The 13,772-nt window shown below is 32.5% G+C and overlaps 1 protein-coding gene and 2 pseudogenes across 1 annotated transcript; 1 reads left to right on the forward strand and 2 right to left on the reverse strand.

Annotated features, from left to right (window-relative positions):
• Positions 1-9,667, reverse strand: part of LOC149895014 (uncharacterized) — a 148,869-nt pseudogene extending 139,202 nt beyond the window's left edge.
• Positions 6,104-6,840, forward strand: LOC149895029 (E3 SUMO-protein ligase ZBED1-like). Its single transcript, XM_090068080.1, has one exon. It carries the CDS (start codon positions 6,109-6,111, stop codon positions 6,838-6,840), a length of 732 nt encoding a protein of 243 aa, XP_089924206.1. The 5' UTR covers positions 6,104-6,108.
• A 2,505-nt stretch (positions 9,668-12,172) lies between the features above and the next one.
• LOC149895030 (uncharacterized) lies at positions 12,173-13,207 on the reverse strand (annotated as a pseudogene).
• Positions 13,208-13,772: the final 565 nt, after the last annotated feature.

The raw sequence follows: 13,772 nt of genomic DNA on the forward strand, positions 1-13,772 counted from the left end.
AACAATGTATCGGTTCTTGTTTTGTGAAAAACAATTATCTGTGAAAATGACCAGTTTCCTTATCGACTCTGGCAATTCATCTATATAGTGCTCCAGACATGAAAGAACCTCATTGGGTCCTTTGTCAGCAAAGTTTTCGGCATAAATGTACATCGAAGCATTTCCAGAGCAAACATCATGAATGCCAAGGTTATGCACAGCCAGCTGTCTTTTGTAGTATTCCTGACCAATCCCAGTAACAGGTGGAAGCAGGTTCTTTTGAAAATCCATAGCTATGACTTGAGTATCATCAGTAAAAAGAGCAAGATGCTTGTCCTCTCTTATCTGCTCGTAGAAGGCATCCCCTTTTCTTTTGTGAACTTCATGTTCAGTTCTCAGTTTTAACACCAAATCATTATTTCTGTTGACAGTGGTAGATTTAATATCAGCATTAAATTTTTCACATGTGTCACACACATCTGTGCGTGGAAACCCAAAACTGATATTAAATTCATAGTTGAAAATATCTCTGTAGATCCATTTTTTGGCGATAGTTTTCATGTCTGGGTGTTGTTCCAAAAACAACCTAAACATCTCAGAAATGTTAAGGTCAGAGGTTAGGTAGATCCTTTTTCTATTGTCTGCTCGAGAATATGGCTTTCTCTTGCAGGAAATGAAGAAATATGTTGACGGATTGCTTGGCGAATCTCATCATTAAGTTTTTTGTGATGGCCATGTTTTCCTCTTAAGTCTTGTAGGGGTTCTTCAAAGTCAAGGACTTTTTTTTTCAGACGTGATTCCTTAATACCGTGCAGAGCACAAAAAGCATTTTTGCACACAGGTATAGGAGAGCCAGTTTCTTTTATTGTGTAGCTGTAGCTGCTACGGAATGTTTTGGGGACTGCCTGACTCTTTTTTCGCCTAATAGTGTTTTCTTCTTTTACAGAAATGCAACCCCTTAAATAAATGTTTTGTTTCTCATATTCGGCAAGCTCATTAAATTCTTTTAAAATGTTACTCTTTTCTCCATCGTTAAACTTCTCTAGGCATTTGCACCTGCAGTCCACATAGTGCTGGCTCCTTTCATCAACATCCTTTCCCACGTGGTTTTTGTGCGCATCGCCTGTAAATATAAAGTTTACATTTTACATTAGGCTACAACATAAAATGAGTGATGTGAAGAGGGCGTAATACTTATAGTATAGATAGGCTAATACTAAATCTAGTAACTAGATCTATAAACTATAAATTTAAAAAAAATCAAATTAAGATAGTGCCTACTATTTAAAAATAGAACTGAGAACTCTTTAATTCAATAGAAATAAATAACTAAGGCTAATATACGTATAATTTAAAACAGACTAGATCTAGATTTTACATAATATTAATAATAAAGTCCTCAAATCGCCGAAATTCTGCAGTGATAATTGTACTGTGTACAGTCTGTACAGCATGGAAGCCGAAATTACAGCATCATGCCTCATGGCATGATTTAAAGTAAAGTGATTTTTTTTTTTAATATAAGTTAGTATACATAGCTATCTTTAATTTCATTATTTTGATTACTCAATAAACAACATACCTGAAGCTTTGGCACGCTTTATTGCAGTCTTTGACCATTTATTTGGTGCAGATTTTCTTTTTTTCCCAGTTTTGTTTTCACTTTTCTCAACTACGGTGTCAGCCATTGTTGTTGAAAGTAACAGGAAGGGTGTGACTCTTTCGTGCATTCTTATTGGCTGACAGTAGTTTTGTGATTGGTTGGTAACAGTTAAGAACTTTTTTCCCTAAAGATCAGCACTTAAGAACTTTTTCTTCAAAATTTTACCAAAACAGCTGATGTATAGTATTCGATTTAAGCTACTTCGGTACTTTTTCCATGGCCTAAATTTACGGGGATGGTTTAGGGGAGGTAATCAAATAATATACCGGTCTTAACTCATTTTTGAAAAAATTTAACTTAAGTACTTTTTCCACTGAGCCCTTCAATTTTTGCTTTTAAAAAATATAGCGGAGAATGAAAACGTCATAGAGTATTTATTAAAAGCAAATTAGATAAGTTTCAAAGTAGTTTTTTTACTTTCTTTTTTTTTTTTTTCTCTAAATTTGGAACTGTTTTCTCTTTATATATCCTTTTTTTATTGGGATTATGTTATTTCTATGATATTGTTATCATCTTATTACTCTTTGTGCTATGTGCAAAATTGCTTTTGATTAGTTATAAATTATAGTTAAAGAATATTGGTTAACATTATAATTGTTCATGCTGATGTGTTTTTAAAAGATATGTGGCTATGAAAATAGCCGTTTAGTTTAACAATTACAGAGGATACTGACGGGACACGCAGGAAACAAATGCTGAGAATATAGGGACATCTTTAAACTGTTGACGCCACATAAATTCGTGAAGATGGGAAGTGAACAAACCTTCGTATGTACCAAACTGTTGCCGCAATTTACGCTTAACCTGCATCCGTAGATTTTCAATGTTTTGGGTGTGTGTGTCGTTATCTAGAGGGTTGACGAAATTGCTTTCGTGGGTGACAACTGCATGGGAATAAATTCAATTACGTAAGTTCTTGTTGGGGCACTTGGTCTCCCACGAGCAGCACGTTGCACTGCCATCTAATTGAGCACATAGTTAATAACATTTTGTTATGTTTTTTTAACAATTACTTTTTAAAAATTGATTTAAAAAACTATTATAACAATAAGTTAAACAACAGTAAAGATTGAAAACAAGTTTTGCCTGATAAGTTTGCATGTTATATATAAATATATGATAAAGTAATTTAAAATCAAGCGCGCTGCACTATTTTTATTTTATCAACGTCAAAAGTTTATTTCGTTTTTAAAATCACTCATGCGTGCATACTATTACCCAGTGAGCAAGATGTATGCGACCCGCAATCGGACCTCTTGCAGCACACACGCTGGTCCGACGTCGGCTAGCCACAACGTTACTTGCGCGACTTGCTCATCGGTTATTTGACGGTCCACATTCAGCATGCCGATATAGGCGCAAAATTGTTCCGCTAGCGGCAAAGTGATATAGGTTAATTAACGGTTTGTTGCTGGTTAGCCGCCTTAGGCTGGCCAGCATCTGACCGCTAGCTGGTCTATGCCATATATACCCAGCTAGTCAGCCCCTAAGGTTCCCGGGTGGGTCTTAGCCGGGGCGCTGGACGGGGCCCGTACGGGTAATCCAGACGGATCCCGCCGGATTTTGTCCGCGGGATCCAGACAGAACCCGTCTGGGATATCCGCCAGAAATCGCAAACGGGACCCAGCCGGGACCCAGATGGTATTCAGAAGGGATAGCAAACAGAACCCGTTCGGAACCCAGCTGGTATTCAGCTGGGATAAACCACATGGATCCCACAATTATTCCAGGTATTATAGGTATAATAATAATAATAATATAATAAAAATAATAACAATAATGATAATAATAATAGTAATAGTAATAGTAATAGTAATAGTAATAATAATAATAATGATTATTATATAATAATAAAAATATATAATAATAATAAAAATAATAATAATACTTTGCAGCGCTGAACAACATTTAAGTTTGCGAAAAGCTCTTTTAGTGAAAACGTTTTCTCCATCTCCGGCCTGTCCAACTGTTTCTATCCAGTTAAATTTTCGTTGTAGGTCGTTAGTTAATAGTGCGTTACTGGCCCTTTTTACAATATCTCTGAAAGTTTGACCACCTTTGCTGGCAAGAGCAATCACCTATAATTCAACAAATTAATCGTACCCAATTTAAATTGTATGATTTTACATTAATGAAATAAGAAGTATTAAAAAATAAATAATACTACAATTGATACTGAGTAATATAAGTATTTAGCTGAATTTAATCAAAACACTTACCAGTTTGTTGAAAACTGAGTTGTCTCGCTTTATCAAACTGTTAAATGCATCTAAATCTATCATACTGTCAAATGGAAGTTTGTATTTCTCAAGCATGCTGTCATCGTACTCATTTTTATTTTCAAGCAGTGCTTGAAGTAGCTGGGTGTTGAACTCGGATTGACGTTGTAATTCTTTAATTGATGTTTTCATCTCTATTAATAAAGTGACCAATGTCTTATCCAGGATTTCTAAAACAATACAACAAACAATACAAATAGTAATAAAATAAGTAGGGCTGCGGAAGTTAACGATTAATTAATCGATTAATTGCTAATTTATTTAATCGATTAAAATTTCTTTAATCAGTAATATTTCGATTAATTTTTGCCGGTTTTCCGTTACTTATTTTTTTTTTTTGCCGTACATATATATATTTACAAGTTTCGTAATTTATAATAGTAATATTTACAAGTTTCCTTAGTCAAAATATATAAACGAGATTATAATTATAATTAAAATAGTACAGACAGGACTTCAAGAAGATCGTACTGATCTTATCACGAAGCCCTTACAAGTGAATAATATATATTATGTTCAATATAGGTAATATATTATATATTAAGTACAACTAGTTGTACTAAAACTACTCGAATATTAAAGTTAACTTTAATATTCTTCAATTAGAATAAACTTAAGATTACCTGTTTCTCTTATATTATATTTATTAACGTTATTTATAAAGAAATTATTTGTGAAGTGGTATGGTACTTGGCCTAATTTAAATTTTAGCATGAACAATATATTTTGATATCTGTTAATTTGATAAATGTTAAGCATAAAAATTTATAAAAAAAATATATCGTTTTCATATAAATCATTCGCAAAGAAGTTATTTTCAGTTTTAAAAGTCTAAACGCAACTTTTCAAAATCAATTGTTTCAAAGTCATTAGCCATGACGAAAAAGAGTATTAAATTTAGAATTTTTCAATAGAATTCGATAAATATAAAATTAATTTTGAAAGCGCGTATCTTGAAAATCTCGACTAAAAATTTTGTCATATTTTAAAATACTTACTGACCTGGGAACATTATCTTACATTTCTATATCCGTTTCTAAACTAAACAAAGTTTGTTTTGCAAATATGGCTGCGGCAACTAATGAAAGCAACGTTTCTGTCAAACATTTAACTGGAAAGTTAAGCAAGCATTTTGTTTTCAAGTTGAATGCTGATGGTAAAGTAGACGAAGGTGACAAAATGTACTGCGTTCACTGCAATAAACAGTTTGCTTTCCGTGGCTCAAACACATCGCTGACTTATCACCTTCAGCACAAGCATCCTCTGAAATATCAACAGGTTGTCGACAGTGAACGTAAGATGATCCCTCAGATAAAATCAATCACCAATTTATTTACGTGTGAGTCAAACAAGCCTGTCAGTGAAAAGGTCTCAGCCGACCTGAAGGTGGCAATAGCTCATTGGATTGCCAGTTCTGGACGTCCAACAGCAATTGTAGAAGATGCTGGACTAGAGGCGGTGCTTCGTATTGCCCTTCAAAACCAGACTTATACTTTGCCCAGTCGCCGTACAATCGACACTGTCATTGGAGAGATGTACAATGAGAAGTTGAATGAGCACAAGAAAGCTCTAGAATGCATTCATAGTATTGCTCTAACTACTGACTTTTGGACCTCCACCAACAATGAATCGTACTATGGGATAACAGGTCATTGGATTGATTCTGAGTGGAAACTGACGTCTGTCGCTTTAGCTTGCATAAATGTTGAAGAAAGGCACACTGCTGATAATGTTGCCAGTTTCTATGAAGAGTTTGCCGCAACGTGGAACATTGCTGAAAAAATTAGCTGTATCGTAACGGACAGTGCACGAAATATGGTTGCTGCTATAGGACGGACGGATTACAGCCATATACCGTGTATTGCTCACTGTCTTCAACTGAGCATACTGGCAGGTTTGAAAGCAGCTGATTCATCTCCTATTCTGGCTAAATGTCGACAGCTAGTTGGACATTTTAAGCGCAGTTCAAGGAATACATCAGAGCTAAAGGCCAGCCAAGCCAGTACCTCTAACAGGTCTGACGATGTAAAGTTTCACAAATTGCAGCAGGATGTAGCTACGCGGTGGAACAGTACCTACCTAATGTTAGCCAGATTGCTGGAAGTGAAAGAAGCTATTAAGCAGTATCATATTGACCATCCCGAGAATTACACTGGAGATAAACTAAGGGAGTTGGACTGGGAGAAAATGTCAAAATTTGTCTCGGTATTGGGTCCACTTGCAGATGCTATTGAGTATATTGGTAGTGAACAGTATGCTACATGTTCGGCTGTACTTCCGTTTAAAGCATTTTTGCGCAGACTTCTGCGGGTTAATGATGACGATCCAGGGTATATAGCACGTTTCAAATCTGCAACACTAAATGACTTCTCAGGTCGCATTGAAAACATTGATGCATTGCCAACGTTGCAAATGGCTGTGGCATTAGACCCAAGTTACAAGAAACTCGGCTGTCTCTCAAGAGAGAAACGTGAAGCAGTTTGGACAATACTTTCTAATGCATTTCGGGTGTACTGTAACCAAAGACAGAGAGCTGAACGTGAAACTACTACCAGCACTGGCGAGGCATCAGAACCTGTGCGTAAGAAACTGAAACTTACTCTGTTGGTCAGCGACTCGGAATCGCAATCCTCATCAGATGAATCACAAACAGTACATGGCTCACTGGCTGAGCTTACACGATATCAAGAAGAAGGTGTAATTCCAGAAACTGAGAATCCCCTCATGTGGTGGCAACTGAACAGGCATCGTTACCCTAACCTGAGCAGTTTTGTGCAGACGATTCTGTGTGTACCTGCCACTTCTGTTCCTTGTGAAAGGCTGTTTAGTTCGTCAGGGTACATTGTCAACAAACTGCGATCTTGTCTACTTCCAGAAAACGTTAACGTCCTCGTTTGTTTACGTGACTGGCTAAAGTGATGCCTACTTGTACTTGTCAATAAAACTGAATACAGTATAGCAGGCATTAAGTGTCTTGTTTGTTAACGTTTGTGACTACTGTAGTTAGTTAACGTTTACCGATAATAACTTCACCTCACCAGTGGTGAAAAGCAGGTTATTCTGTCGACTTCAGAATTAATCGAAATTAATCGATTAATCGATTAAAATTTTAGACGATTAATCGAACAAAAAAAAATTAATCAGTACCACCCCTAAAAATAAGTAAAGTTTTATTAATATGCTGAACTTTTGATTTATATATATATTTTTTTTTATTCTGAAACTACCTAAAATTCAATTGATTGTTTTATATCAGGGTTTTCCTTATCCTAGGTAAGTTGCCTTTGCCACAGCTAAAGAGCCTCACCTGACCCAATGCAGGATAAGTTTAATCTCTTAATTAGGACATGATCTTGTTTTAAAGATAGTGACCTGATGAATTAAATATTTACCTTTCGATTTGCAATCACTTACAGGAAAGTGTGATGGGTTCGTTGATAACATTGAAAATTGATGTGGCGTATCAATTAATGGAACTTGGGCAAATCTTACAAAAAAACAGTTGTATAATATTTTTTACTTTGTATGTTTACCCCCTAGTCTTCTAAAATAAAATTAATTTAATGTGACATTAAGAATATAACATATATTTTTCTATATATGAAAATAGCTACCTTTCAAGTTAGTGTCACAAATGTGCTTTTGAGAAAAAGGGATTGGAGACACCACAGTTTGGGCCAATGTACTTATTGGTGCTTCTGAAAATTCTAAAATAAAACAACTCAAAAATTCTATATTCGGTATTATATTTATTTATAAATATATATATATAAAACAATAAAACAAACAATATAAATAGTAATATAATAAGTAAGGTTTTGTTAATATACCGAAATTTTGATGTATATATATATCAACGCTTGGAATTAGGGTCAGCATTAACAGACCTAAAAGTGTTTGAGGTCGGCAAAAAATCGTCGACCTCATTTCTATGTGTTATGGTAATCTCTTTGTATCTAATTTTTTTTGCTGATCTCATTTTTTCTTATTCCGAGGGTTGATAAATATATACATATATATATATATATATATATATATATATATATATATATATATATATATATATATATATATATATATATATATATATATATATATATATATATATATATATATATATATATATATATATATATATATATATATATATACACACACACACACAAACACAAGTATATATATACATATATACCCTTTCAAAAGAAAGTTTTAACTTGCCATGAAAACGATAATACCTTTTAAGTTAAAATCTGCCAATGGATCTTTACTGAATCCTAAAAAAATTTTGACAGAGTTAGATTTTATACATTTTTAAACTTTAAACTAATGCCTTCTTTTATAATAAGTCAATTATTAAGAATAGGAAAAAATGGTACAAAGAAAAATCTTTAACCTTTTAATTTGGGAAACTCTGGAACATTTGGAGTTGTGGTGATTGTTTCTGTTTTTCTGACTTTACTTTTTCTACTTCTTTCTTGAACAGATGCTATTATCTTGAAGTTCACATCATCATCAGATTTACAGTCATTTTCTACAAATCCACTATAGTCTACTCTGCTAAAAAATGTAGATATCAAAAAATACAAAATAGTTTTAATAATTGAAAAGTTTATGTCAAAATAGATATGCTTAAATAAATTCTGTTTCACATACCGCTTTCTTAGACGACAAGCATTTGCAGTGCTTTTTTTCTCGTTCTTTGTGAGATTGAGATCAGACTCAATATCTGCAACTTTCTCTTTTTCAATTGCCCTCTCATAGGTTGCTACAAATAGTAAAACAACTAGGGTAATAAAAGTAAAAGATTCGGATTGTCTGGAAAGCGAGTTATTACTATTATTTGTGTTAGAGATTAAGAAAGACAAAAGTTATAGGGCTTAATGCCTGCAGAGTCAATGACACTGTGAGGAATCCAATAAAAACATAAACCTCTTGATAAAGGCTTTATTCAACAATAATATACTAATCTAAAGATACAAGAGTTTTAAATATGTACATAACACAAAAAGTTCAAAATCAATAATATAAACACTAAGCATCACAACAGACACTAGAGCCAAGCCATTCAGTGTGATGAGCATTTAAGTCACCAACAACAATGTTATTGGCTAATCTATAAAGAAAGAGGGCTTGGTATATTTGATCTGAAATAACATTGAAGTGGTGAAGTGGTGTTAAACGAAAGCACACAAAAGATTAGTTTGTGGATTCAAACCTTGTTTCCTGACAAATGGGTGAATTCTTACGAAAGTAAATACTGAAACATATGACTTTATGGAATAAAGGAAGATAACAATCAACACCAAGATCACAAGATGAAACAGCTGAACTCAAATTAGTCTCACATGGTAAGATAAATTTAAAGTTACATAAATAGCCTAATGTGCTATTCTTTGTATGATGAACTTTTATGAAACTCTTGGTTATATGAAAAGATTAAATTATAAAAAGTATAGTACAGTTTTATTATTTATAACATTTTACATAGACTACATTAACAACATTTAACAAAGCTTATATACCAGCTTTTCCAAGCATTCTGACTCTGTGCTCCTGCCAATTTTTGTCTGGCTTTAACTCATTCTTAACCATGTTATTAATTTTGATTTTGGTTTTTGCAAAACGGCGGATATTGACAACGATCTTCTTCTTCAGAACTTAGGCAACTCTTAGGAATAACACCCAATTCACGAGTTTCTTCAAGGTCTTTAGGGTAATCAAGGAACTCAACAATAATGAATGCCATGATATAAACCTGAGATAAAACATATTTGAGTACAATGGACATATTTATTAACAATATGTTAATTATTGCTTTGGTAAAATTGCTAAAAATGTTAAAGTGTATAATGAAAATCTATATCTTATACTATTTATTTTCTTTGATTTTACAATCAACAATATATATATATATATATATATATATATATATATATATATATATATATATATATATATATATATATATATATATATATATATATATATATATATATATATATATATATATATATATATATATATATATATATATATATATATATATATACAGTACTGTGAATATGTTTTAGACCACTTACATTTTTTCAAAAAATCCCGGAGAATTCTTCTCTAATATTTAAGTTTGTAGTTCTATATTATAAACTTATTAAAACACATGTATTTCACACAAAAATATGGAACAATAACAAACTATTTAATGTCAAACTTCATAAAAAACTCTTAATATCTACTATGTCCTCCTTTTGCCTTAATCACAGCCGATATTCGCCGGGGAATAGATTCATACAAATTAGTTATAAATTCCTGGGGTATGTTGTGCCATTCTCTTTGAAGTACTTCAAAACATTCTTCAGCATTTCGGGGAGCATGTTCGACCTTCTTTCTGTCCAGGTAATCCCATATATGCTCAATTATATTCAAATCTGGACTCTGGGGAGGCCAGGTCATCAATTGTAGTACTCCTTTCTCTGCCATTTTACTTAAACAATATTTTGCCACTCGGGAACAATGTTTTGGGTCATTGTCCTGCTGCAGAATAAAATTATGACCTATTAGTCTCATTCCGGATAATACAGCATGGTGCCTTAGGATATCCACATAACGTTCCCCGGTGAGTCGCCCCTCTATTTTGATCAAATCACCTACTCCAGATGAAGATAAACAGCCCCAAACTTGTAAAGAGCCTCCTCCGTGTTTAATGGTAGGGTTTAAACACTCGGGCTTATAGGCTTCTCCAATTCTTCTTCGAACATATTGGCGTCTTTTTGTTCAAAAATTTCAAATTTGGACTCATCGGTGTACAGAACCCGATTAAACTTTTCTTGGGCCCAATCTTTGTGTTGTTTCGCATATTTAAGTCGTTTTTCTTTATTACCATGCCGTAATAATGGTTTTCGAATTGCAACACACCCTCTTAATCCCGATTTGAGTAGGTGTCGTCGAATACAAGAAGAGCTGACATTTTTCCCAGTTGCTGTGTTAATGTCCTTTGCCAGCTCGGTTGATGTTTTTTTCCTATTTTTTAAAGAAAGTGTTTTTAAATATTTATTGTCATCTTTTGTTAGCTTAGGAGGTCTACCACTTTTCTTTCTATCTTCAAGGGAGCCAGTTTCTCTAAACTTTTTAATGATTTCTGTAACAGCAGTCTTTGAATATCCTGTTTTGGACGAAATTTGGCGCTGCGAATAACCTTCTTCGTGAAGCACAATAACTTTTTATCTCTATTAAAGATACTTTACCCATTTAATTAATCTAAAAATGCAAAACAAAACATTTAAAAATGAAAACTAATATATAATTTATCTAAAAATGCAAATTAATAACTTTGTTTAATTACTTTTAACGATTTGTCTAACTGTGTTCATAAAAAATAACAATTTTTTAAAAATGTACCAAAACCCATTATTAATGTACTAAATTCATTCTATCACTGCACTTTATAATGTCAAAAACAAAAAATGAAGGAGTATGAACCCGAATCACTATAAACCAGTTTATTTTTATTTCTTATTTAGATGAACGCTTGGTCGGTAGTTATTATGACACATCGCTTTAATAAATAAACAAACAAATCCCTCATGTTCTCTTATCAATTTTGTTTATTTATTCAAAATAATATACTCTTTCAACTTTTCTTGTATATTATTAAACTTAAGTACGCTTTAAAAAAATTATATAGGAAAAAAATTGTAAATACGTCTAATTATGCAAGTAGTCTAAAACATATTCACAGTACTGTATATATATATATATATATATATATATATATATATATATACATTTGCATGTGCAAAAAATACATACACATATTCACACACATATTTATCAGTGTATTAACAACTACAACATTTTGCAACTAAAACTCTAGCCAAATCACTAATGTGTGTCTGTGCTTATATAAACAGTAAATAAAACACTGATTCAATATCAATCAAAGTTGGTTACATACTATACTTAGCTCATTTGTTCTAAACTGATATTAGTTGGGAGTAAACTTAAAAATAAAGTATTTAAACATAAATAAAAAACAAAATAATAATAACAAGACATAGCAAATTAATAAATAGTAACTTTCAGTACAGTAAAAATCATAAAACAGCTAAGAACAAAATGCACCTATGTAATATGTACAGTCATTTTTAAGGAGAAAAATTAAAGACTAATTTTGTTAAGTTTATGGAAACCATATGCAAATATACCCATATCACAATTATTATCACTAAAATGAATTATGGTATATAGAATATATTTAAAAATGAAGCATAGGTACATCAACAAAATTTTGTTTATAAGGTAAAAGTACATATTTGCATTTTATTTCTGATAATGAGCATTTTAGGAGCTGTTTTCCTAACAATGACACAGTGAAAATTTCTACATTTTTAGAATTACATGGATATGTAAAGAAGCTTTCAATTTGTTCAAAAGATTTATGTATAATAAAAATCTGATCATCACTACATCTTGCAATATTTTGCACAACAATTATTGCACCTGATACTAATCTAAAACAGCTGTCACCAAAAGCTACTTTAGTACAAAACATAGAAGTATACAGCTCTTTGTACTGACTACAAACATTAATACTGCAACTTGTACACAATGGACCATCAAAATGTTCTTTCTTCAGCTCATGTTTTCCTGACAAAATTGCATCACCTTTATATAGCTTTTGAGTAAGATTTTTTTCATAAATTCTTCTCACAACTTGTTGCAGAGGTAAATTAGGCCGTCGAACTAATCTTTTTAGGTATTGCAAAAAGTTCTCAAAAAGAAACGCTGAAATATTGTCCAAAGGACCAAACCGTTTTGCGTCTTGGATTAAATGAGTCAGCCCATGCATATTTTAAGTTAAAAATTCAGGACAATATAAGTTTCCCACATCTTTAACAAATATTACAAGTAATTTATGAGCATAATTTGCATATTTGTGCCATAGTGATTCACTCAATAAAATACTCATTCCAACACATAACAGCATAAAGTTGTTATACAGACGTTCTGATAATACATCTTTCAAACAGACCATCCCTGTATACAGTAAAAACTGCCAAAATTCAGATGCTTTCCACCGTTTAAACTCTTTAAATGATCTCGGTTTACGTGCAAACTCTGAACACACATGTGGTCTCAGAGTAATTAATTTTTCAGATAATTACTGAACTACACGAGGCCCAAGACGCGTATTTAAAGGCCCCTGGATCCATGCATACATCAACTTTCGCATAACATCCAGGCATACAAGATGCATGTAATCATGAGGCACCTGGGAGATCAAACCAATTTATTTTTTTATTCAAAGGGCTCACCATAATATGGTGCTTACCATCAGACATGGTAGCAAATGACAAATCTGTTCTTAAGTTTGCGTTTATTTCTGGAAATGTAACTCTGCCAATGAATTACCATGTTGCTCACATTTATCACAACAATTGTATGCATTATGACCTTTATTACATTTAATAAATGATCTTGCCGGCATATCACAAATAATTGCTGAAACATTAACAACATAATGATACCCATTAAACATCAATCCTTGACTTTCTAGTTCATTTACTTCATCAATAAAATCTTTAAGGAATGCACCAATATCTTTTGGCTTATCATTATCACAGTGCAGTGCAATTAAGAATGGTTTTTTATTACACTGAAGAATGCCATTAAAAATTTCGACTAATCCCAGAATCGGCCACAACTACATCATTGAGCTTTTAAATAGTGGCAGTCCATCTACATTGATTTGAATAGATACTGTTCAATCTACTGATTGCTCAATGTGTCCTCCTAACAATCCATGTTTAATACCTATATAGCAGTATGATTTGTCAATAACCGAATTTGGAAAC

Source organism: Hydra viridissima, unplaced genomic scaffold, assembly GCF_058129835.1.
Source record: "Hydra viridissima isolate aposymbiotic clone 2 unplaced genomic scaffold, HvirCarnegie_v1 scaffold_1, whole genome shotgun sequence".
Taxonomy (NCBI): Eukaryota; Metazoa; Cnidaria; class Hydrozoa; order Anthoathecata; family Hydridae; genus Hydra; species Hydra viridissima.

What these genes read in the sequence shown, in the direction of transcription:
- LOC149895029 (XM_090068080.1), top strand. Translation starts at nt 6,109, where the DNA reads ATGTCAAAATTTGTCTCGGTATTGGGTCCACTTGCAGATGCTATTGAG.